Below are 26,813 nucleotides of genomic sequence, written 5' to 3' on the forward strand. Positions count from 1 at the left end.
GGAGTCTCCTTCTCTGGAGATCTTCAACCCCCGCCTGGCCGCTGTCCTGTGCCCCCTGCTCTGGGTGAGCCTGCTTGAGCAGGGGGGTGGCACTGGGTGAGCTCCGGAGGTCCTTTCCAACACTTGCGATTCTGGGATTCTGGGATTCTGTGGCTGTTGCTTCTTGGTTTGGTTTCACGCAGGCTGAGTGTTAGGTACAAAAAGTGACTGGGCTGGATCATCCAGTGTCCTGATCTGCTCCAGCAAACTCCCATCTCTAAAGCCTTGTGCACAGGACATCGTCCATAGATACAGCAAATAAAAGAGACACGGGGTTAAGCAGCGAAATGTGGGAGATGGTGCTGCAGACACGCTAACCCCAGCAGCATCCCAGCAGAGATTTCAGGACATTATGGACACACAGGGCTACAAAATAGCAGCAAATGTACAAATAAGTCTGTAACTGAAGTTTGAGACTCAGGAAAGTGCCAGTCTGTCTCCAAAGAGGCCCCAGAGAACTATGATATGATCAAACAGGGAAAGGTGAAACCATTTCTGTCCTCAAACTCCTCATAAAGCTGCCTTTGCCCTCCCTCATTAATTACATTTCAAAGTAATAAAATGCCTTTCAGTATCTCAACTATGGTCTGTTTGCATTCGTCAGGTAAGTCGTACCTTCCCACCCCCACCCTGACCAACCCGAAATGCTCCTTTAATGCATCGAAATGTTCGTATCTCGTGAGTGCCCATTTCAGGGTACATCAACGGCATCAAACACCGTACGCAAATCCATTCGCCGCTGCGCTCTTGGCATTGAGATGATAACTATTGGCCCCTGGCTACTTCCGAAGCTGACGCAGGACGTGGGGGAAGGCTCGGCTCGGTGTTTGCTGATGGTTGTGTCTGTGTGCAGCCCACGGCAACAGCAATATTAAGTAGCAGGACTGTGCAAATTACTGATTTTAAACTTGACTGGGCAGTTGGGTGCCACATGAGGTCCATGTGCGCTCACCAGAAGTGGCTTCGACTGATTTTGGTTGCTCCCTTTTACATTTTGTTAAGGCTCGTGAGCAATTTTATTTTAACCTGCCCGCAATGAAAAAGATGAGAATGTCACCTGAGAATCTGCCAAGCTCCATGTGTCTTGGAGCACCATGAGCACTTTTTGGAGGTTCGGTGAACTTGGCATCCAGCACGCCACTTGTTTCTAGATGTGAAGGCTTCCACGTGTCTTGGAGCACCATGAGCACTTTTTTGGAGGTTTGGTGAACTTGGCATCCAGCACGCCACTTGTTTCTGAGCACCCAGCACTGGCATTTTGAGAAGTAAGTACCAATACCTTCACCTCTAGATCCAGCCCAATTCCAGGATCTTCCAAAACCGCTGGGCATTCTGTATTTCAGCTGCATCCCCTGGGTCAGGCAAGGCAGCAATCCCTTCCTAGGGCTCAGCTGTCACTGACCTCTGATGTCTCCTTTTCACGTGCATGAAAGAGTTTGCGCTAATTGGAAAGATTCTTGACTTTATTTTTATTGCCAATGGCCTGCAGATAGGACAAGACCAAAGCAAGACAAAGACCAAAGATCTGACCCAAAGTTCACCACAGGGAATGACGGTCCTTCCACGACTTCTATGTGCTTTGCATTAAGTCCTTTGCCTTGACTTCTCTTTCACATTAAAAAAAAAAAAAAAAAAGCAAGAAAAAGCACTGTGGGAACAGCTTGCTTGGGAAGTGAGCTGCAAAACCCAGCTTCGTTCCCTAGAAACTCCAGACTGTTAATCCAGACGTAGGCTGCTTGCTTTAAAAGACTGAGAAGCAACTCTCCACGTTACTGCTGTGATCTTTGCACCGAAAGATGATTACTGGGATGATTCATTGGTTCTTGAGAGAAAGATATAAGGCAGGCGGCGGGTAAAGAAAGTCAACTCTTATCACCAGCTCTTGCTTCAATCATACGAGGCCCCTCATCTCCTTAGAGCCTTGCAGATGGGAAAAGCAATCCTGCTTTCACACCACTGCAATTCAAAAGATTCACAGCCTTACAACAAAGATTTTAGATAGTCCTTAAAAGACTTGTAAAGTGTATTCGCAAACCTAAACCTTTTTCCTAATCTGTCGAGACATCTTGAGAACCCAACTTTCCTCACTGCACGCTGCTGCTCATACTTGCAGTCTTTGCTGGTGCCCAGATTTTGTAGAGGGAAATTAAAACTCAACTCCCTTCCCCTCAAGGAGCAATTCACTGGTTTTGCTTGCAGCTGTGGAGGTGTCCGACACAGCTCACCTGTGCCTCTCCAGGTTTAAGGCACCAGCTTTGTAATATAGATTTTCAGGAATAAATAAATACAGCACTTGGTTAAATTCCAAGTTCAACGTACAGAACGGATGTACTTGACATAGGTGGTGTAAGCACCTGGGTCTGGCTTAGTGGAGTCTGGCTTATTGGAGTCCATGACTGACACATTATCTTTATAAAATTGTAGGTATCCTGTCACTGAGAAATAAGGAAAAAATAGAATTACTTGGCTCGCTGTCATTAAAGGCACACAAAAATGTATAGTAGCACATCAAGTGATGTTTTAGTGCAGGAATTCTGAATTATTTGTGCTCCCCTGAAATAAACCGTCTCAACCCTCAAACAGCGGAGAAAAAGGTGCATTTCAACTTATGCCACTGCCCTGATGCATCACTTCTGTGACCTGAGCTTTGCTCTATCACAACGATACACATCACTAACTGCAAAGCCATCACAAACTTGGACTAATCGTCCGATCCTCTCTGTTAAGTGAGAAAAGATCTGTGTTTAAGCTGGGGGATCCTGGGCCACCAGCTGACCAGGAGTCTGTTATACTGGATTCCTATGAGACAGGGACCACCCTACCACGCTCCCTTGCAACGCAGGCAACCAGCCACCCAAATATTGATACCTCCGGATGCTTTCTTAGACCCTACTTTCTCAAAGCTGTCATCCAGCAGCTACACAACTGGGCTGGGTTTCAGATTTATTTCTCTGAATGATTAAAGGAACGTGTGAAACAAAGGAATCTGCTCCAGTTCCACACCTTAGAAACTGCAGTGTGGTCCAGTTTGTCTGGTTTATTTACTTTTATGTGAAAGCCCAGCATAAGTGGATCCCTGTCCTAAATAAAAAGCCATTCCCACTGAAGAAAGACTCATGGAAATCGTTCTCTAATGTTTATTTCTTCATTAACATGTCTACCTCTATCAAATCAACAGAGGCAAAATGCAAGTTCCTATCATAAGCTCCAAAGAAATACAAAGTCTTTGTTTATTTTGGCCGTGGGCAACAAAACTGCATTGTCTTCTGTATTCTACAGGATATTGCCTTAAACTATATTATAAAGCAGCTAAGCTGAGTAGAGACAATTTAACAACTGTCCAAAATATCCTTCTCACTGGTGACTATCACAGCGTAGTCCGTTAAACTTCATTCTGTTACATTAAAATACGTACTGACATTATTTTGTGTATATGGAAGACTGAAAACTCAAATTTGCTTTTGTCAACCAGCAAAACATTTGAAAGCAACATAACAAAAAGAAAATCATTCCATATTACAGTCTTCCAGTCTCATTCTAAAACGGAAGAGCAAATCCATACTCCACGCAACAGAATTTGCAGATATCAGCTCTCCGTAATTGAGGTTTATCTGGTTTGTAAACATCTGTGCAGTCTGCACATCAATTCTGGACACACATGAGCCTACTCTAAAGCATCTTGTACATAACCGCTTCTGTTCCTTTCTGATGAATGACTACCGTCCATCGCACTCAGCACTGTTACGGACATGCAGCCCTGTATGGGGAATTTCAATAACAAAAAGGAGACCGCATTTACAGACTGAACCCTTCCTAAGGCCACACTATTCTTCTGTGAACACCACAGCCACATCAACGCCCGATCAAAAGCAACGTCTCAGCTTCATGTCCAAACATACCTAAGATCCAACGTGGACAGACATTTTCCCCATGAGAACAGTCACCCATTGGAATAATCTCCCCAGGGGAGGGGTTGACTCCACCACATGGGACACTTTGAAGCCTCAGCTGGACAGGGTGTTGGGCCATCTTGTCTAGGCTGTGCTCTTGCCCAGAAAGGTTGGACCAGATGATCCTTGAGGTCCCTTCCAACCTGGGATTCTAGGATTCTACGATTCATGCCATGCTTCAATGAAGCAACCTGTAGCCAGGTCAGGGGTACAAAACTTTGTTCTAGTGAAACTGGACCTCACGATGTGTTGGCGATTTTGAGTTTGGAGCAGGGTGTGACTCTTGGACAATAGAGAATAGGAAACTTCACTAATGTGATGCAGCTGTTGAAATGGTTGGATAAAAACCTCTGTGTCCAGTTGGTGCTTTAAGAAGTCTATTTTCCAAACAGCAGGAGAAATAAGGTTAATGGATTTGAGGGAATAATATAAACAGAAAGGAAAAAAAAATAATTAAAAAAGTAAGTCCAAATTCAGATTTACTTAAAGAAGATGCATACAAGAAAGGCTAAAATATATGGTGAAAGGCTCATACATCTGCTGGTCGCTAATTAAAATAACAGATAAAGCAAAGCAATGCTGCAATTCACAGTTCCATCTGCAGGTCCTCACTGTCACTGGGCACTGAGCACTTCTAATTAGACAGCACACCGGCAGCAAACGGAGCTGCTCGAGTAGCAGCCTTGGGTGCCGGAGCTCTTTCCTCCGGATATGCCAAGGTTTCTGCAAGCCCTCCCGTTTCCTCCTTCTACTCTTCAGCTTTGATTTCTTGTGCTATTCTAACACTCAGCTTCTATAATTACGCTGGTTTGTGGGGTTTTTTTAATCAAAGCGTGACTGCGAGGCAGCAGCCACCTATTTCCATCTGGGTTTTGCTTTTTGTCTCTGAGCTATCTTGAAAACTATCCTGCACCACACACCACGGCTCTCCCCGAGGTGTTTAAACTTGACATCAAATGATGTCAAGACAGACGTGGCCTGGCAGGATCTGCAAATCCCCCACGCAGACCACATCAGTGCACATCTCTACATCTTTTCACCCTAGTCATTCTTCAAACGAAACAAAGCAATAAACCCCTGCAAACCCCAAGTTGTGGAAATCTGCCAACATATGCTTTGTCTTCCAGCCAGTTCCTGGGACCTAGAAACTCCTGGAGTGACCACCACCTCCTATCAAGCCATAGACTTCACCTTCTTCTCTTACAAAAATACTAAGCTGGATGAAAAGAAAGTGGACAGGACTGTTCCCTCAACGTCTTCTGCGTAGCACCAGCCCACAGCATTTTTTTGAATTAAATACCCAAAGTCTTGCCAGCTTGCCTGCATCTATTTTGTACTCTGGTATTCAGATTCATTCTTGGCTGATGGGAGACCACCAGGTCTGCTGAGGCCAGCATCGTGCTGGTGTTTTCTTTCTCCTCTAGCAGGGAAAGCTCTCTTCCCTTACGGTTCTTCTCTATAACCCCGTAAAACTGCTTGGTCCACTGCTGAGATGAGGAAACTTGGTTCTTCTGAAGGGAGGTCTGCATGTTTTGCTCAGAATTAGAAGTCAGTCTAACATGAAATAAAATCACCCACAAGCTCTGTGCAGAGGTAGGGTCACCTGCATTAGCAGCAAATAATGCTATTTGTTGTTTCCACATAGGAGGACTCTCTCCAGCCGAAAACACGCTCGCCGAGCCAGCAGGCAGGGCGCACCTTGTTTGGGTCCTAAGGAGAACATTCAAAATAGCATACCCACATCAACATTCACAGAGCTTTTAGGGAGAATGCACCAACGTGGACCACTCTCAAAATTCAAATTTTCTTAAATAAGCGCATATTGACAAAATTATGCTGCCTGCCATGTTCCCTTTAGTCACCTCCCTATCCAAAGACAGACCTGAAATACAGTCTTGCTAAAAAAAGACACGTACTCTCAGCATTTTACCAACAGTTCATTTTGCTTCTGTCAACATGGTTTTAGCTTAAAGTTTTTTAAACCTTAACTTTCAGTAGCTACCAGAACAATTAAGTTGTCAAGCATCTTCTACTAGAGCATCTCCAAACTTTTTAATATCAAGTAATTATTTGGCACTTACAAGGCCAGATGCATTCACATTTTCAATTTAAATGCAAATACTGTGGAGAGACTTCAGGTTTTCTCTCTATTTTTACAAATGCTTCTAATTTTTAAAAGAAAAGGATTTATTATTCTGGAGATGTCATGTGGCAGGTGTCTGTTTTTACACGTGCTCTAGTTAATTAGCTCCTATTTCTTTCCCTGCTTTTCTTTTGAAGGAAGGGGAGGTGTATACTCCTCTCTAATGAAGAAGATTTCGGTTTACAAGTTACTCAGCGTATGATCCATTACATAGATGAAGACGAGATCAAAGTATGTGAAACACAGCATGGCTTCTCTTTTAACTGCTTTTAGAAGTAAATATTCAAGAGAAATAAGCATCGTCAGAAAAGCAAAGACATACAGGTTCATCAAAATTTTCAGGTGGGAAGGGAGCTCAGGTTTCTAGACCAACCTCCTGCTCAAAGCAGGGCCAGATCATAGAATCCTAGAATCCCAGGTTGGAAGGGACCTCAAGGATCATCTGGTCCAACCGTTCTGGGCAAGAGCACAGTCTAGACAAGATGGCCCAGCACCCTGTCCAGCTGAGGCTTCAAAGTGTCCCATGTGGCAGAGTCAACCCCTCCCCTGGGGACATTATTCCAGTGGGTGACTGTTCTCATGGGGAAAAATTTCCCTCTCCTGTCCAATGGGAATCTCCCCAAGAGCAACTGGTGTCCATGCCCCCTTGTCCTTTCCATGGGACTCCTGGTGAAAAGGGAGTCTCCATCTTCCTTGTAGCCACCCCTTAGGTACTGGTAGGTGGGGATGAGATCCCCTCTGAGCCTCCTTTGCTCAAGGCTGAACAAACCCAGCTCTCTCAGCTCATCCTCATATGGCAGGCTTCATGTGAGCTCAGACCAGGTTGTTCAGGGCTTGAAAACCTCCGGGGATGGAGACTGCACAACCTCCTGGCTGTGGTTCCCTGCTCGTGAAAACCAGGAGTCACCCCTGGTGTCACACCAGGGTAAAGCTGATTTTGGGACAGGAACTGGAGTGTCCCACCAGGGACCAGCACACAACGCAGCCCCGTCTGCCTGGTGTAAGGCTGCTTTCGTCTCTATTTCTAAGCAGATGCAGATAATAATTCAAACGCATCAAGGTGGGTATGTGAGGGTGAAATAGCAAAAAATAAATGATGGCTGATCACTAAGTAGTGGAGAAAATTTGGCAGCTGGCATTCAGTACTTTCTGAACCCCCCAAGCAGAAGAAAGGGAAAATAAACCCAAAACTTTTCCTATGCTCCGAAATCCCACGCCGTTACAGCTGGCCAAGCCAACATGCTGCGTGTGATCCCAGCCAGACCCATGGGCTCGGGGCCACCCCATCCCACAGATTGCCCATCTCATGGGCCGACAGGAACTTCACAAGCCTCGTCACAAGCCAGACAAGAATGGGGCTGTAAATTAAACAATTCAGAGAAGCTGACACAGTCCCCAGTGGGCTGTGCGCTTGCCAAACAAATTATAAATCCTCTGCACATTACAGCTGGGTGTTTTCCAGGGCCAATGCCTTTATAAAGTTTAATTCTTGTGCCAAAGCTGTCAAAAAAGAAAAGAAAAAAAAAAAAAAAAATAGCCTCGCTGAGTTTTCCTGGATGCCCAGAAGTAATATATTGCAAATCTTCACTCTTCTCTCTGCCCACACGCTGCAAATGAAACTCAGCACACACTACTTGCCTTTCTTCCAAAAGCAAACCCCCAGTTTCCAAGGCTTCCGCACCGGCTTGTCCCCATCTCCTGCTTCATGTGTGGCTCAAGAGCTTTACTCGACTGCAGGATTTTGTTAGAGCCTGGATTTGTTCCAACAGGATGCGTTTCCCTTCAATGCTTTGTTTTTATTCCACAGTTCGGTGCCTCAAAAATTAATCGGGATCCTATAAAACTTTCCAAACTGATTTGTCAGACTGGGCGGAGACCTACCAATCTCATTCACAGCTGCCGGATGCAATGCAAGGAAGAACCTTAAAACACATTTCAAGGTCATCAAAGTATCTTGGTAACATTGGAAAAAAACCACCATGCACTGTTCTTTCTCCTCTCTTCTCTTCCTCTCCCTGCAGGATGAGACTAAACTTTGAAAAACTTCTGACAAAACGGTAACGTTGTTAAGTATCATAGAATCATAGAATTGTTTAGGTTGGAAAAGCCCTTTAAGATCAACAAGCCCAACCATTCCCCTACCCCTGCCATTCCACCCCCAAACCCTGGCCCTCAGCACCGCCTCTGCCCGGCTGTTAAATCCCCCCAGGGCTGGGGACTCGACCCCTTTGAGGACAGGCTGAGAGAGTTGGGCTTGTTCAGTCTGGAGAAAAGAAGGCTACGGGGAGACCTGATTGCGGCCTTCCAGTACCTAAAGGGGGCCTATAGGAAAGATGGGGAACGTCTTTTTAGTAGGGCCAGCTGTGTTAGGACAAGGGGAAATGGTTTTAAACTAGAACAGGGTAGGTTCAGGCTAGAGGTAAGGAAGAAATTTTTTACAATGAGGGTGGTAAAACACTGGAACAGGTTGCCCAGAGAGGTAGTGGAGGCCCCATCCCTGGGAACATTCAAGGCCAGGTTGGATGGGGCTCTGAGCAATCTGATCTAGTTAGCAGTGTCCCTGCTCACTGCAGGGGGGTTGGACTAGATGACCACTAGTGGTCCCTTCCAAGCCTAAACATTCTATGATTCTATGATTCTATTCTATGATTCCCTGGGCAGCCCCTTCCAGTGCCTGACAGCCCCAAGGGGAAGGAATTGTTCCCAATGTCCAACCTAAACCTGCCCTGGCACAACTTCAGACCATTTCCCTTCATCCCATCGCCCGTTACCAGGAAAAGTCTACACAGACCTCATTGCGTATTAATCAGCAAAGACCTAGTACAATATTAAACTGTGACACCACACCCCTGCCAAAAAAAATTATCATGCATTAGTCGTTAATAATTGTCAGCCAACCAACAGTAATGATAAGTATTTCCCTTGCTCCCGCTGAAGAAAGAACGCGGCTACCTGAAGCAGCCACAGCGCAAGGGGCAGGAGAGAGATCAAATGAATGCTACCGCTTGAAATCCCTTCCGATAAATCTTTATAGAAATGTGGTTCCCAAGAGGCACCACATGATGTTTTGCATAGCAGCAAACTTTTTTAAAAACAAAATGTCTGTCCACAAAAATTCGGGGAAGTCCTAATGAAAGGGCAGCAGAAACAATAAACCATCTCCATTTTTATATGGAACCGGTTTATGAACTCGTCCATGATGCGCTCCAGCCTGCAAGAGAGCGCACATGCCTGAGACTGCTACGGCAGATAATAAAAATAAATGGACTTATTAAACTCTGAAGCTCAACTTTTTTACACATTCATTCTCAGAGCTGTAAACTTTTAGGAGAGCGCCCTGGTAACTTATGACTGTAGCAACACACTGGATGTGCCGTAAGATGAGGTTTTCTAGGCTAAAATCTTGTCTCAATGAAATCCCATTGACAGGGTGCATCTCTTGGTGGAAGAACCAGAATTGGATGGCTTTTTTTCTTTTTGACTAAACACTACTAATGCTTAAAAAGCTGGGAGAGACCCCGAGGAGATGCCTGCAGTGGTGCTGGCTCCCACGGGCAAGCCAGGAGGGCTGGTGTGGGGTCAGAGCCATGAAAAAAGCACTAGTGTAATCAGTCCGAGACCTTCCCAGGATACAGAGAGAGGGAAAAGATGGAGGGGAAAAAAAAGGTCCTCTGCTAGTTGCACAGAAACCCCAACATTTTAGATTTGGTGTGATGGAGCCAGCATCGTTGACCAGCGCTCCCACCGTCATGGATGATGCCAGCTGATGGTCATGCGTGTCAGACGGACACATCGCTCGGCTGCTGGCCGGCATACCGCCAAAGTGCCGGGTGACCCACCGGCTGCGACTGTCACGGGTGCCGCCCAAACCCAATTTCCACCTTTCAGATACAAGTTTTGAGCCTCGCCTCTGTTCTGGCATTTGGCATCAGCCCACGGGGGCCCGGCTCACATTTCAATTAACAGCACTGGAGGATCCTTGAGGGGTGGCAGCAGCGGTGCTGACGTGTAACCAGACCAGACTTATTTTTATCCTTTACTTCACGCAACTGCTCTAAACCAACAAGGGGAATTCCTAAGAAAAAACTCTGGGATAAACAGCTGTTGCAGGACAGCAGAAGGATAAGCAGGGGTTTGAAAGTGGACAACGGCAATACCAGATTTTTTTTTATTTTTTTTTTTTAATCTATGACAAAAGCAACAAAAAATTCCTTTATTTATTTCACAATCTGGGCTTTTTTTTTTCCCCTTCTTTTCCAGCAGTCACTGCTACCCAGGTCACACACAGTTTTTAAAGACGCAATGGCATAGGTGCTTCCAGCAATCTCAGCCTTAAAAAGCATTTCCCCAGAGTGCTCTTTGTTCAGCAAAATCTTTTCTGCTAATGTTGCGCACAGCTCAGTTAAAATTACTATTTTATATTTAAACCGACAGGGAAGCCCACCCCTTTGAAAAATTAACTCCAGACACTAGGTGTCCACTTCACGGAAGGGAAAAGCCACACGGCCAGAGTCAACTGGCACTAAAAGGATGTTGCAGTTGCAACGGGAGAGGCAAGGCGATCTGTTTAAAGCAGGCAACGGGAGAAGTTGCTGATGAGGCGACAAAGCCGAGGTGGTGCACACTGACACCCTTCCAAATCATTCCAGTGCTCCGTACTTTAAGGCCTGTAAAACATTTCTCCAGCTCTACCTGTTTCCCAATCTGATGCACAGATGGCCTTCAAAGATCACAGAATCACAGAATGGTTTGGGTGGGAAGGGACCCCCAGAGGTCACCCAGCCCAACCCCCCTGCAGGACCAGGGACACCTTGAACCACATCAGGTTGCTCACAGCCCCGGCCAACCTGGCCTGGAATGTTCCCAGGGATGGGGCCTCTACCCCCTCTCTGGGCAACCCCTGCCAGGGTTTCACCACCCTCACTGGAAAGAATTTCTTCCTTATGTCTAGTCTAAGATGCTAAGATGCTACCGAGCATTTTTGCTACCCAGCATTTTTGCTCTCTTACTGGATGGAGGAGCCACCTTACGTCCTTCATCATCAAAAGCCTTTAATTCTTCATTGACATACTGGTAGCTACAGGGAGATTTCGTTTTCCTTTTCCCCTTCACAGCATCTTTGGTGTATTTTTTCTTCCAGGCTCTATAATTCTGAGTACCCTGTTCGAGTCATGTTGAAAATGTATAATTTTCCAGAAGCTGTAGACATATGGGCTTGATTCCTGCCTCTTTTGACATTTCCAGTTGTCTCCCAAAATCTGTATGGCACTGTGATGATCATGCTTTCGTGCAGTATCTTAATGATTACAAGGCCGATGTCACCATTTCTCTAACGCCTTTTGCTTCCCGCTCCAAATAAGTATTGAAGAGAGAATTTTAAAGGAGTAAAATAAACTACAAGAGCAACGTCTGAAAGATCCTCAGGCTCGAACAGTTTCCTGGGACATGGGATGGGCTGGATGTTCAACTTCCCACGCCAGATCAAGGCAAGGAACTGAGAGCCTAGGGCCACATCACAGCGAGGTCTCCAACTCCCAAGCTCCTGGCAATAATGTGAAGTCCTTTCTGCATGGCCTTGGGTGCATGGGACATGAAGAAGTATCCATATCACCATGTGCGTTGGCCCAAGGCCTGTGAGTAAGCAAAAAGGTTTGCATTTGATTTTAACACAAATGTATGTGTGTGCGTTTCCTTCTTATTTTCGTTAATGAAATATCCATAGGAAGATTGATTATCACTTCCCTCTAGTTGAGACCAACAGAGGTGTATAGTGACAAATTCACGGTGAAAGCAAATTAACAGAAATATTTTGGGTGGGAAAGAACTTTGGAAGAAGTGCAACAGATTTCCCCCATCCTGGCCTTTAGGACAGGCCATTTCCATTGCATCAGAAGAAAATTTTTTCACTCTGCCATGGAAAAGTCAGAAAATCAGAACATCCCACAAGCAAGCACAGCAAAAAATACACACATCAGGCATGGAGGTTGTTGGGAACTTTGTTTATCCAGAGGGGGTGTGTTGGATTTGCTACTTGAGAGAGCTTTTTTTTAAAAAAAAAGAAGGATAAAAACATCAAGTTTTACTGAAATGAGAGGAGTCAAGATTCCCTTAGAGCTTCCTCTGCTTTCTAATGGTTTTGTCTAGAAATATGTTATGGGAAGCTGTTCTAATCATCAGTCTGAGAGCAGGATGTGAAGATGCCACTGATGAGAACACCCACCAATACTCAAATGCTAGCAGGCTTGCAATCATTTAAAGAACTCATTAATCTAAAGAGAATACTTAGAAAGAAACTTTCATAATTAGAATTGGGGAGCAGCCAGCTCTGCTGAAATGAGAGAGCGTTTCTTCTTTCTGTCGTTGACCCAAGACACCTTGACGGACGACAACGCCTTTGATGGAACGAGGCATTTTGCGGTGACTTTGGGTGCAGTTAAGCTGATAATGGCATTCTTCAAAACGGCTGCATCTCAGCCGGTTTTCTCCGTAAGGTTTCGACAGGTAAACCAGTGCACGGTCACTGATTTGCCTCTGGTGAGCTCCTGTTCAAAGCAAGCGGAGGAAACGACAGATACTGCACTATGGCCGTGCCTCTTAACGAACGGCACTGCCGTACTCAGAACTATTTATCTTTATCATCTCAGCAAAACTTTCATTAACATTTCCGGATGGCCGAAAGGGAAAGGCACCAACACAACAGCTCAGAGGACTGGAGGCAAAGGGAGCCGAGTCTGCAGCTTTACACCTTGCTCAAGCAAGGGGCGTCTTTACGGGACGTTGCTTGAGCTGCACGTGTTCGTTCAACTGCTGAAGGAGGCAGCGTGTGAGGGAGCCTCCTCCCTCCGCAGATGTATGCGGGTCCTGCTTTGCAAGGGATCCGTGTTCACCTGAACTGATGAGCAAGCACCCGACTCGGTGCTTTGAAAGTGATTTGAAATTACTTTTAAGTTATGCAGATCAAGAAATAAAAGAAAAAAAAAAAGGGGGAAGAAAAAGGAAAAAAGGGAAAAAAGGGGGAAAAAAGGGAAAAAAAAGAAAAAAGGAAAAAAAGGGGAAAAAGGGGAAAAAAAGGGAAAAAAAAGAAAAAAGGAAAAAAAAACGGAAAAAAGGAAAAAAGGGACAAAGGAAAAAGAGAAAAAAGGAAAAAAAAAAGCAAGAAAAAAACCCAAAGACTGTTATGACTAAACAGGTTCCTTGTCACAATGGCAGCTTTAGTTTGTTTTTTATTTTAAGAACAAACACCTCCTTCCGTGCCAATGTTCGCTGGAAGGGGAGGAAATCAAGTAACAGTGGAAAACCAGAGAAGATATTAAATGCTTAACCGTATTAGGAGGCTTCCAGATAAATCCTGGGAGCTAACAAATGGAAACCTGCCGTGGCACCTGCTGTCCCACCACTCCTTCAACAGCACATGGCAATTGCAGAAGCTGGTTACCTACAACCTGCAGAAGCGGAGAACACGTTACTCGTTGTTTACACCTGGGAGAAGCAGAGAACACCCATTCCACAGCCCTTCCGCACGGACACATTTTGCACCAACTCTTTTGCACAGCCCTCTACAACTGCCTGAGAGGAGGCTGCAGCAAGGTGGGGGTCGGCCTCTTCTCCCTGGTAACGGGTGATAGGACGAGGGGGAATGGTCTGAAGTTGTGTCAGGGCAGGGTTAGATTGGACATTGGGAAAAATTTCTTCCCCGAAAGGGCTGTCAGTCTCTGGAAGGGGCTGCCCAGGGAAGGGGTAGAGTCCCCATCCCTGGAGGGATTTAAAAGCTGGGCAGCCCAGGTGCTTAGGGCCAGGGTTTAGTGGTGGGATGGCAGGGGGAGGTTCACAGTTGGGGTTGATGATCTTAAAGGGCTTTTCCAACCTAAATGATTCTATGATATTCCCCCAAGCTGTCATACCTGGTCACCTTGCCATCTCAATATATTTATCCCCACTTTTTAATGGACTCGAAGAAGCACAGAGCTGACCTGCATACACATCGGCGTCATGTTGGCACCACTGTGCCCCAATCTGCTCTTTAAACACAGCCTCATCTGTTGCCTCTCTTGCTTATGGATCCACATAGCTTCTGGCTTTCAAAAAGGATAAGTTAATTTTGTTATTCGTTTCTTTACTTTTATTTGTTCCTTTTTGAAGGACGCTCTCTGGTTTTAGGTATAATTATTTTTGTTATTGTTTTTATTGTTATTATTGTTGTTATTATTATTATTTATTATTATTATTACCATCATCATCGTCGTCATCATTATCATCATCATCATCATCATTATTATCATTATTAAATGCATTGAATGCATTCACGATGGGTTCGGTGTCAGGCATGGTGGGTAGTCACGGACTTGGTAAGTCAGATACAAAGATAGGAAAACTCCCAGAAATCCTATCAAGAGCTGCAGAAGGTAAGGTAGCACCCGTGGAATGAAGCCCATGCGACAAAGGCACGCTCAGATAAACACACAGTGAAATTCAGTGAATTGTAAAGGGAATTCAAATTTCATCTCAGCCCCCATGATGCTTTGAGACAATTTTACGTTTCTTTCTGGGTGAGATTAGGGGATTGCTGGCTAATCCTGGGACTGGTAGTCCACCTGACAGACGATGTGAACTCCATTTACCAAATGCTTCTCCTGCAAGGCTAAGATGCTATTTCAAGTAAATACTCTTTTCTCCTCAACTGCTGTGTGAAAATCTCGATACGCGACAACAACAAAAAAGAGATGGAATAGGGAGAAGCAATGAGCTACAGGCAGAATGCTAAGAAATATATACACAAAGTAAAATGAAAACTCTGATATGAATTTCTCTCGTATTTCACTCCTAAACTCAGCATCACTTTCAGCAAAGATAAACCAACCAAGAGCGGAATAAAGATTTTTTTTTTTTCCTACAAGACAGTTCTTCCCCTTTAACAGAAATAATAAGGGGAAAATCCTAGCAGGCAGCAATGCGTTGGAGCTAGAAGGGAGCTGTGCTTCGTTTATTTAATGGGTTGTTCCTTACTGCGGTCCCTTCTCGGAATTAACAGGGCCACCCAGCAGAGAGGAAAAAGGAAAAAAAGTCGCCTCAAATGCTTTAATGGTATTTTGTTCAACAGCTTGTGGCTCCTAGGCATCTCATAGGCACCGTCTTCTATAAATAAAAATGTGCGGCCGTATTATTATTATGCTATGACTCATGAAATTTGTATCTGCAGGGAGCTCGGGGCTTTGGCTTTTCCTCTGGGCTCGCCGATGCTGTCTGCTGGGTCAATTAAAATAGCGTGGTTTCTTTTCACACAAAGCCTTTCTTCTTCCCTTGCTCGTTCCGAGCGTGCGTTCCACTCACGGCTCCCCCTCGCCACCTCATCACCATTGTAAATCACAGCACATCAACGTCGGTGCTATGTTCTGCTTCTGCCTCTTGGACAACAAAACCCCTAAGCCAAACGTCAAAAAATTCAAACAGAAATCCAATATTACAAATAAATCTATGGACATCTCCTGATAAACTCCTGCAGATCTAGGCGGATGCGATGCTCTCTCCCTGACCCCCAGAACAGAAATAGCTTCCAATTCCTCGCCCTGCTGAAGGGTATGATATGTTGGGCAATAAGAAGTGAACAGGGGTTATGGCTCTCATAAAATATTCACACCGCTGGGTCTCTGTACAGCAGTTTCTCCTGAGTATGATTAATCACATGCTATTATTTAAAGTTCCGATAGCGTGGGAGTTTATGTTTCACGACCATTCGCAGATTAGATTATAGAAAATTAGTTTCAGATGAACTGTTTGGTTCAGGTAGATTAATCCACGCTGATGATGCCTATCAGCCAATCGAACGACTTCTTCAAACCAAGTGGCCATGTCCCTGGGGTTATCCAGAAGGCGATAAACAACCGGGGAGAGGTTCTCTCCACCTGGCAGTAATTGTTCTGCAAGTGCTCTTCTCTTACTTTCATCTCAGACAGACATTTATCCTGCTATTTAGTATAATTAAAGCATAGGTACCAATCTAAAGCTCCTACCCAGGGAGCAGTCATCTGATGGCAGCAGACTCACAGCATGCACAACAGCCTTAATTTCAATAACACGTTCAGCTGATGAGGAGGAAGAAAGGGATGAAGGAGGTAACGCCACCGCCAGGAGCTCGGGATGCGCTCACTGCCGAGGCGTGCGTGCAGGGGACCAGCACAGGCGATGCCCAGAAGCCAGGCTGTCCTTTGGCGATCATTTCTCTCCAGTTTGGATGGGAGAGCTGCTGCATCTTCACAGTGCAAAGGGGCACCACGCCACCCTTGCTCCATTGAGCCCAGCTCTAGAGCCGCTGGCTATTTGAAACCAACACTAATTAGAATAGAATCATAGAACGTTTAGGGTTGGAAGGGACCACTAGTGGTCATCTAGTCCAACCCCCCTGCAGTGAGCAGGGACACTGCTAACTAGATCAGGTTGCTCATACACTGTTAAAAATGACCAGAAATGCATTTGGAACCGCAGGACACCTCTCCGTGAACATTGCTATCCTGTCAGATTAGGATTCAATTCGTCTTCCAAGATAAAGGCCAACAGTTTGCCAGCTCAACTTACCTCTGACGATGATGTTGGTGGACTTTTTTGCCGGATTTCCGACATTGTTATTGGCGATGCAACTGTACGTGCCAGCATCTTCTGACGTGATGGCCGGTATCGTTAAAGTGCCACCGTTCAGGACGGTCTTCTCGGGCAGGGTGCCGGCAGACCTCACCCACGTCAGGCTGGGGGCTGGCTCCCCTCCTGTCGTCACACACACTAAGGTGATTGCTTCTCCAGGGTTCACCACGATCGGGTCATCCACAAGAAGCTTAATTGAAGGGGATGCTGCAAAACACAAGAGGAAGAGAAAGGTGTAGGTGGTATTGCTCAGTCCTGACAAGCACGCTGAAGCCCATTGAGATGAGCGAAGGCACTTTGGCTACAGCGCTCTTCGCATGACCGGGTGCCCTCTGGGACGGGTGCTCCCCATCCCGATGCTCCCCCAACACCATGCATCTCGCCCTGCTCAGTCATCACCTTTCGCCTTGCTGTCAAACTGCAGATGAGGATTTACGTATGGACAACCTTGCGCTCGTGCTTGGCAATTGATGTATAACGCGTGGGACAGGTGCCAGCACACTGGATTTTAAAGCCTGGAAGAAAGGAATTAGTAATGATCTTCTTCTTTGGCATGGAAAGCATGTTGTTCTCTTCAAGTCAGATCCTACCCCATTGAAAACCAGGCTTCTTAATCCCCCCGCCTCCCTGGGACCTGGCTGCCACCTGGGGTGAACCTGTAGAGCTTGGGTTGGGTCCATTGAATCAGGAAGGGTCACCTCCCTCGGGACAACATCTCCTTGCACACGGAGAAACCAAAGATGGAAAAAAAGCAGAGATGCTTTTTTTTCCCTGTGTGGGCTGTGCAGCCTGCAGCTCACAGCTCCAGCAGACAGCACGGCCACGGCGCCGTCTCCTCACAGACACACGGGAGCGGTGCCGACTTGGGTCCCTACTCATTTCCGCACAATATCCTATGACCAGCCACAGGGACCTTGTTTGGGCAGGACCAGCAAACCAGCCCAACTACTAGCACAGGCTAACGGAAAGATGATGCTGCGCTCGGAAAGGAGGAGTAAGCAATTAAATTCTGTTCTCTCGTCTTTTCCATGAAATATTTGCATGGAAGAGGAGCAACAGAAACGCTCAGTATGAAGGGACAGGGCAGGGCGATTCATTTTAGATGCTCGTGCGTGGAGGGAGCCACCCTTGCTGGATTCAGGCTTTGTGAAGGCATACACCAAACCGCGTAAACGATGAGCCAATATAGAAATGCATATTGCTAATACGGAAAAAGCAGGGATAGAATCATAGAATCATAGAATCACTTTGAAAAGACCTTTGAGATCATCGAGTCCAACCTTTAACCTAACCCTGCCATCCCACCACTAAACCCTGTCCCTAAGCACCTCATCTATGCTTCTTTTAAATCCCCCCAGAGATGGGGACTCGACCACCTCCCTGGGCAGCCCATTCCAGAGCCTGACAGCCCTTTCGGGGAAGAAGTTTTTCCTAATGTCTAGCCTAAACCTGCCCTATTACTGAATAAACACAGGCATAAAGGTGAAGGATTGAAATTCTGGGCAAAGAATACCAGAAAATGAGACAATAATAAAAATGAAAGGAAATAAAAACGTTACATCCAGAAATCATATCACCATCCTCATTATTGCAGAGATACATTTTTGTGTGTCCTGCTGTATATATGAATCTTATTTCAGTGTTAAAGGAATACACACTAATCACCGAAGGCAAATACAAGAGCCAACGATAAAATAAGAGTTTCCTTTTTTTGGAGTCCGCCCAAGAGGAATTGGCTTTCTCTGCGTTCAGGGGCTGGTGCTCACAAATGGGAAGCGCCTCATTTATACCCATCCTAGGACAGAGAGAACAGGCAACCCCCAGCAGGGGAAACACTTTAGGAGAGCGGGAGAGCCGAGGTTTACAAGCAACGTCCCCTCTTCCAGCTCCTCCCAGCTTGGGACACCGTCGACGCTTCCCAGCATAAATTCCTCGGTTCACATAACCAACTTAAAGGTGAAGAAACTGGGTGCGTGGCTAAAAATAGAGACAGAAAACAAGTCAGCACTGCCCACTGACACAGTGACTCTTTGCTCGCGTCCTCTGACCTCATGTCTTTCATCAGTTGATGCATCCATCAGCGGATGGACCCCTGTTTGGGGATTAGAGGTACAAACTGGGCGGTATGTCATGCTTCGTGCTTAAGGAGATTTTTCTTGGGTGAAGGTGGCAGAAGCAGGGATCCAGGTACCTGCTGTGCAGCTAGAACTGAGCTCCAGACCTGCAGAGTCTTGGCCAACCAAGGGGGTGGCACTCCGCTGGCCCCTCTTTCCCCCTCCTTCCCCCCCTCCAGAGTTTAATGATTTTTCCTGAACAACTCTGGCAAGGAGCTGCTCTCTGCTCTCACTGAACATCAAGTCATGAGACAGGGAACAAGAGAACCACAAACAATGCTTCAAAACTTAGAACAAAAGATGAAAGCTCCAACAATGTCAACCCAACCTGGTGGTGCTGTTTACCATAATGGCCTCATAATCCTCCAGATGAAAGGGGGCCCTTTGCCATCCTTCAGGTAGAGAGACGAGGATAGCAGCCGATGTGATAAAAATGCTGCGTTACATCCCTTTCATCACAGCACTCAAAACATTAAGTACATGAAAATTATGGTTTGCATACAGCAATTTCTCTTTGCTTACACCACACATTTCACTTCACTACAACCTATCCCGCTAGACAGACACAAACAAAAATTCAGCAACACACTCAACTACTACAGTGAAAAACCTGATTTAAACCAAAGCATATTAAGAAATTTGTAAGGGAAGTTAAGGTTTCCAGCAAATGAATCTCGTGTGTCACATATGGGGTGCATTAAGAGGAGTGTGGCCAGCAGGGCGAGGGAGGTTCTCCTCCCCCTCTACTCTGCCCCGGTGAGACCCCACCTGGAGCACTGGGTCCAGTTCTGGGCTCCCCAGGTCAAGAAGGATGAGGAACTCCTGAAGAGAGTCCAGAGGAGAGCAACAAAGCTGATGGGGGGACTGGAGCATGAGGAAAGGCTGAGAGAGTTGGGCTTGTTCAGCCTGGAGAAGAGAAGGCTGAGAGGGGATCTCATCACCACCTACAAATATCTCAAGGGTGGATGTCACGAGGATGGAGCCAGACTCTTCCCAGTGGTGCCCAGCACCAGGACAAGGGGCCATGGGCACAAACTGAAGCAGAAGAGGTTCCAGTTGAACGGGAGGAAGAACTTGTTGACTGTGAGGGTGCCCGAGCCCTGGCCCAGGCTGCCCAGGGGGGCTGTGGAGTCTCCTTCTCTGCAGATATTCAACCCCCGCCTGGACGCTGTCCTGTGTTACATGCTCTAGGAGAACCTGCTTGAGCAGGGGGATGGGACTGGGTGAGCTCCCGAGGGCCCTGCCAACCCCTGCCACTCTGGGATTCTGGGATTCTGCAATATGAAGGGTCAAACACCTCTTATGAATAGAATACAAATCCAGAGCAATTATTTTGGTATTTCTCTGTTTGAAACCCTACATGTAATCGGCACCATATCACAATGCACCAATAACGTCGAACCTCTTATTTTCAGCTTTACGGTGCAACTCAGGATAGAATTGAGTCTACCGCACTGCTTGCCTGATTTATTGTCACATGCACGTTGCCAAACTCTGGTCTAGGAATGGAGAGATTGGAAGATCCCTGGTGGCCAGTACTGTACTTTGTCCGTCCACCACTGAAGCACACTCAGCCCCACCACTGGCCCCAGGCTCACCCATGTCTGAGAGTGCAACCTCCACTCTCAATGCAAACATTGACCTCTCCTTCTTCCAGCCAGGGGTGGAGAAAGGTGGTAGCTGACACCCATCAGCTCACATGCCGAACACGAGCTGGAGACCCATGGTTTCTCACCTCAGCTCTGGCTGTTTTAGCAAGGAGAGAGAGGAAAAGAGAGAAGTGGGGAGAGTCAGCCAGGGAATGAAGGAGGGGAACAGCAAAAATCCCAAATGCTCGATAATTCCAGCATCCTCAGACACGGTGGGGTGGCTTTAGTTCTACGCTAGAGAGCTCTTGTGCTCACTTCTCTACGTCAGCCTGGACCTAGATTTGGAAATGAATGGGGCTAAATCACAAGTTTAGTCAGCTGCTGGAAGCCCTGTATTAATTGACTTGGGTTAATTAACAGCATGTAGGGCTTCTGCAGGTCTGCTTTAGCGGAGAGCTCCTCTGTTTGACTCTACCCAGGGATGCTTTCCCCTCCCAAGCCGGAGGAACACCTCTACCTGCTCCCTGAAGGATGCCGCAGCAATGCAGCTGCAACCAGCTGGGAAGGCCAAGCTGGAGCACAGAAAGGAGTAACGAAGGCACGACGAGGAAACTCCACATAACGGCAGCGACAGTAAACCCCGACCTGTGCTGCTCAGGGTTGCTGTGGAATCTCTCTCTCTTCCAGATTATCGGAGCAAACGCTTGTTAGACAAAAAGTTTAGGGCTGGCTCCTGTTCAAGCTAGGGCAACGGAGCTCGCTATCGTGTGAGCTCTCTCCCTGCTCCAGTTGCAATGGCAGCAGGAGGTACTGCCAAAAGGCGATTCCTTATCTACCCTGAGCTATCTTCTTGCAAGACTCTTCCCCCGTGGTATCCATCTCTCCGCTGACTGCAGAGAGAGCCCGAAAATTAGTTTAATCCAGACAGGTCAGATTTAGATGGCAGAAGACGGGTGACACCCATCCTGCCTTTAGGATGAGGATTTACAAATGCATCAGGAGCCTGTAGATGGGAATGGGCAGAAAGTGCCGAGTTTAACAACATAACATGTGCCAACCTCGCACTGATCACAGCGTTTCGCAAATCCTCTTAGTTCCTTGCACTTTCAGAAAAACTGAAATTTTGGCCTAATCTTCTGTCTCAAAACCATTTCTTCTCTCTTTTATTTATTTGTAAACTTTTGGGGCTAAACACCACATGCAGCATAAATCTGAACTGTGTAATTCATTGCCACGCATTTTATTTTTTTTTTTTTTTTTGGTCCAGCGTGATTAAAAAATGGCGTGAGCATTTATAAAGATGACAAGATGACCCACAGCAATTATAAGAGTTGATGAGTATACCAAGATATTGTTGAAGGATTACTGAAACTCACGCTTTGGGGCATAAAATGATATTTTTTTCTGGAATGGGAGGGCAGGCTATCGCAGATCTGCCTCCTGCACACTTTTTATGCGCTCTTAACGGAATGCCTCCTGGTGGCTTTTGTTAAGGACAGGCATGAGAACTGATCCAACAGGGCATTGCGTGTGTTCGTACGTCCTTTGCATCTGTAAAGCATCTACCGTGACTGTGCCCCAACCAAGAGACCCACGATGCCGTCCCAGCAGCTCAAGCTGCCATATTTCTTTAGATAGCAGGAAATAATGTAATCGAGTCAGAAGGCAGAGGAGAGGAAGACTTTTCCGAAAGAGCTGACTCTCGTTAAGATGACACTCTTGTAAAAACTACTACAGGCAGCTGTGTATTCCTGGTACGAGTCTGAAATGCGCTGGGTTCGCCTTTACCACGCGTATTGCTTTGGGGAGCTTAAGGGCGGATGTCATGAGGATGGAGCCAGACTCTTCCCAGTGGTGCCCAGCGCCAGGACAAGGGGCTATGGGCACAACCTGCAGCAGAAGAGGTTCCATGCGAATGTGAGGAAGAACTTGTTGACTGTGAGGGTGCCCGAGCCCTGGCCCAGGCTGCCCAGGGGGGCTGTGGAGTCTCCTTCTCTGGAGATCTTCAACCCCCGCCTGGACGCTGTCCTGTGCCCCCTGCTCTGGGTGAGCCTGCTTGAGCAGGGGGGTTGGGCTGGGTGAGCTCCCAAGGTCCCTTCCAACCCCTGCCATGCTGGGATTCTGGGATTCTGTGAAAGGCACAGAAAGGTAACCTGGGCTTTTTGGGGCTGGAGAAGACCCTCACATCCTTACAAAGCTTTCCCACGGTCCCGACAGAGATAATTTGAAAAGACATCTATTGCAGTGACAGTCAGGCAGCAATTTTTTGCCTCCAGTCTCGGTTTTCTTATTGAAGTTTTACAAAATTTGGTTTCACCAAGCAAGGTGCTTGGCTCGTTGCCACATTTATGCATGGGTCTTCTTACATGAAAGGCGCTTTATGACCAAAATGCCTCAAAGCCCAGCAGGTAGACGTGCAATCAAACGAAAAGTTGTGCAACTGCACCAGCCCAGACGCTTCCTCTGCTAGACAGCTGCCTCCTGGCATAGGGATGAGCTCCTTGGCTTCCGCTTAAACTTTGCAGAGCTCCCACAAAATTCCATTGAAAGGTTTAATTTGGGGTTGTATTTTATTATTTTCCACTGCTACATTCTTCTGGATTTGGTTTTATCTCAGATTATGTAATTTATTTATTTCTACTGCCTTCCTTCCTATTCATCTCCTATCTAAAGTAAATAGCCCGAATGTTTTCACTTCCTCCCTCACAGCCCCAGAGCTCCATCTGTTCGTATCACAAACCCCCGGGCCACGGTTGGGGTCATGGAGACACACCAACACACACCGGCACACATGCAGATACAGGACCGATGACCTCAAGTTCATGTAGAGCTGAAGAGTGATGGATTTTACAGTTTTAAGTACTGGTTTGGCAAGTTGAGCATCAGAGCCAACACAACTGTGCAAGACTAAAACTGATGGGAGATGCAGGAGCTGCTCATGTATGAAATCTTATAAATTTATACAGAATTCCTAATGCAACAAAAATGTCCCTGCCAAAAGGAGTCAATGCTAACCGGAGTGTATTACCACCCCCAAAGCCACTTCCAAAGGTTCACCCTGGCTGAGGTCTCTCTTAGATGACTATCGCCCTCTACAACGGCCTGAAAGGAGGCTGTAGTGAGGTGGGGGCCGGGCTCTGCTCCCTGGTAATGGGTGATAGGATGATGGGAAATGGCCTCAAGTTGTACCGGGGCAGGGTGAGGTTGGACATTAGGAAAAATTCCTTCCCCTTGGGGCTGTCAGGCACTGGAAGGGGCTGGCCAGGGAAGGGGTCGAGTCCCCAGCCCTGGGGGGATTTAACAGCCGGGCAGAGGCGGTGCTGAGGGCCAGGGTTTGGGGGTGGGATGGCAGGGGTAGGGGAACGGTTGGGGTTGATGATCTTAAAGGGCTTTTCCAACCTAAACGATTCTATGATTCTATGATTAACGAGATGAACGCTGGGCCACCCAGGTTTGGCAAGCAAAGCATCTCCCAGCCAGAACCTTCACCCCAGGACCGGCAGAGACTCAGCCAGGCAACCTGCCCAGCGGAAACTTTCTTTCAACTCTCTGATAGGAATAATAAAATTCATTATAAAACAATAGCAAGCTTTGGTAAATATTTCCACGGGTGAGTGCATGGAACAAGCTTTCCAAACATCGTATTTGGACATCGTAATGAGAACGGCTCAGTGTTCAAAAGAGCTCTGCATCTTTACTGCCCTTTAGAAGTCGGGGTTTCTGAGCGCCAGTCCCACATTTCGAAGTCATGGTTGGTTTTGCCAGGGGACAAAGAAAGCCGCAGTGCCACTGCGAGCGCTTCCCCGCGAAGAACAAGGCACTAGTCATGACGAGGGAAACCGTTCAGGTCCCCATTCATATTGCAGCTGCATCCTTTTTAAAGGGACTTCAATTCAGAGGCTTTCGTCTACAAGTATTGCTTCTGCATCCCATGGATTTCATAGGGCGGTAGAGCCTGGCTGTGAACCCAGCAGTGCCAATGAGAAAGTGCTGTTGGAAGCGCACCGGGTCACGATCCAGGTCACGACACTACAGAGCATTTAAATCGGAGCTGCATCAATTTTTTTTACCTAGCATTAACGTGTGCACACAAGACACGTTAGGCACTGCCGGCACACAGACGGAGGTTAATTATGAAATGTGGCTACAACATATTCCTGTCCTCACAGGGCAACAGTACAGCACGCAACACTCACTGGCTTCGATTAACGACTTTGATTAACTAAGTTTCTCAGACCCAGCACGAAGGTAGCAGTCCTTAAGCCATCACTGACGCCCCGAGATACGCCCTTAACGACATCAGTTTACCAAGCACCTTCGACATAACAACCTGGGTCTACAACAAAACGTTTCCAGTTTAAACCATCGGCAGGGAGACTGGGAACATCTTTTAATCAATGAGCCGATACTGATGTTCATGAAGCTGGGATGGGGATCCGAGAGAGACAACACGCCGGGAGGGAAGAGGCATCTGTCATTGATGCAGCAGAAAGGAAAAAACCTGACGCCAACAGGTGTTGCATTTACAGTGAGACAAATGTGTGTATTTAGTCCGGGTATATGGAATCGAGAAAATGTCACAATTGGCTTTAGGGATTACTGGAAAGGCAAAGGAAAACGAATACTTTAATAGCAATATCAAAGTAGTGGCAGCAAGTCATGTCCTTGACAACTCACTCATCTATGATGAACAAAAATGAAAAGACATTATTTCCTCCCATTTTGTGAATTATTTCATATGCAGAACTGAAGTAACAGAACATAATTGAATTATACTTTCATCTATATGTGTGTGTACGCGCCCTTTTAATTTACAGCCGTGATTTCTTGCAGGGATACAATGCATATACTCCTAACCAGACACATTATGAATAGTCCCTTTCAAGGCAGAGCAAAAAGAGAGAACATTTGAGATCCCTGCAGGGCTGGGAGCATCCTTTCTGCACTTATTTATTCAGTAAAGTTCAAAAAAAGAGAATAGATTATAATTCCCAGCTGAAGTCCAGATTTTAAATTACAGGGCAAAAATAAACTTGCGATTGACCACGCTGCCACAGCCTGCTGCAATATGGTAGGACCTTTCTTTTCATCAATAGTCCTTAAAAAAGAGAACAAAATAAAATTAAAAAAAAAAACAACAAACCAAAACCCAACAAAAAACCTAAAAAAACCCAAACCAAACCAAAACCCCAAATCCCAAACAAAACCCCCCAAACCAAAACCCAATAAAACCACTTTTATACAGCCATCCTCTCTGCCACTGACAGAGCTGTCATCTCTACCTGCTATCACAAGAGACAACTCTTCTGGGCAGAACGTGCCAGCGTGTATTGAACCAGCTGGGATAAAACACTCCAGCGGGCCAAACCGTCTCGCAAACAGGCCCCTACGTGTGCCGGCAGTTCCTCTGCTCTCTCGGGGCACACAGACTTGGCTGCAGACTCTGCTGGGAAGGGGCAAGGCTTCCCGGGGGCAGGATCACCTTCCTCTTGGCAATGAGTTTTCCAGCAAAGGCAAGGGAGAAAAGTTATGCAGACACACTTGAACTTGAGCTCTTTGCAGGCGTAGGACCAGAATTCATCACAGAGTAACAGGTTGGTTGAGGTTAGGGGCACCTTTGGAGGTCATCTGCTCCAACCCCCTGCTCAAGGAGGGTCCCCCTACTGCAGGTTGCCCAGGGCCGTGTCCAGAAGTCTTTTAAATATCTGAGGATGGAGACTCTACAACCTCTCTGGGCAACCTGGGTCAGTGCTCCATCACCCTTGGTGCAAAAATGTGTTTTTACAGTCACTGCCAAGTAGTGGCCAGCCACGGAGAGCTCTGAACTTCAGCGGTGCCTCACTCAGGTGCTGCACGCGATCCAAGTGCAGAAGAGCAGAAAAGCACCCCAGCTGTAACAACCTCCAGTTCTAAACACGTTTGTGTTTAGGCACCTAAACCAGATGTGCTCACCATACACATCACCCGTATTTGTGTGCTACTTGCTACTTGCCTTTTTTCCAATTTCATCATTGCCTTTGAAATTCCAGAACTCACAGGGGTGGGGAAAATAAAGGCAAAGGGCTCAAATTCCAATTCTTTCAGCCACGGATCCCTTTTTTCAATTTAACATGTGGAATTACTGAAGTAAGATATTTCCAGACCAGATTTCAGTATCACCAGCGTTTAAGGGTTCTCATCTTCACAAAAGCACCTGGACCTGGACAGTTGTGACAGAACAAGGGGGGATGGTTTTAAACTAAACCAGGGTAGGTTTAGACTGGATCTAAGGAAGAAATTCTTTACAATGAGGGTGGTGAAACACTGGCAGGGGTTGCCCCAAGAGGGGGTGGAGGCCCCATCCCTG

The 26,813-nt window shown here is 46.5% G+C and overlaps 1 protein-coding gene across 1 annotated transcript in view; it reads right to left on the bottom strand.

Annotated features, from left to right (window-relative positions):
* The window catches only part of MDGA2 (MAM domain containing glycosylphosphatidylinositol anchor 2), a 325,099-nt gene that overhangs the window by 201,618 nt on the left and 96,668 nt on the right, over positions 1–26,813 (bottom strand). Inside the window, exon 5 of the mRNA XM_035888425.1 lies at positions 16,702–16,971. Coding sequence (XP_035744318.1) covers positions 16,702–16,971 — 270 coding nt within the window. The remainder of the gene's footprint in view (positions 1–16,701; positions 16,972–26,813) is intronic.

The sequence above is a fragment of the Egretta garzetta genome, unplaced genomic scaffold (genome assembly GCF_000687185.1).
Source record: "Egretta garzetta isolate BGI_Z169 unplaced genomic scaffold, ASM68718v1 scaffold21, whole genome shotgun sequence".
Classification (NCBI taxonomy): domain Eukaryota; kingdom Metazoa; phylum Chordata; class Aves; order Pelecaniformes; family Ardeidae; genus Egretta; species Egretta garzetta.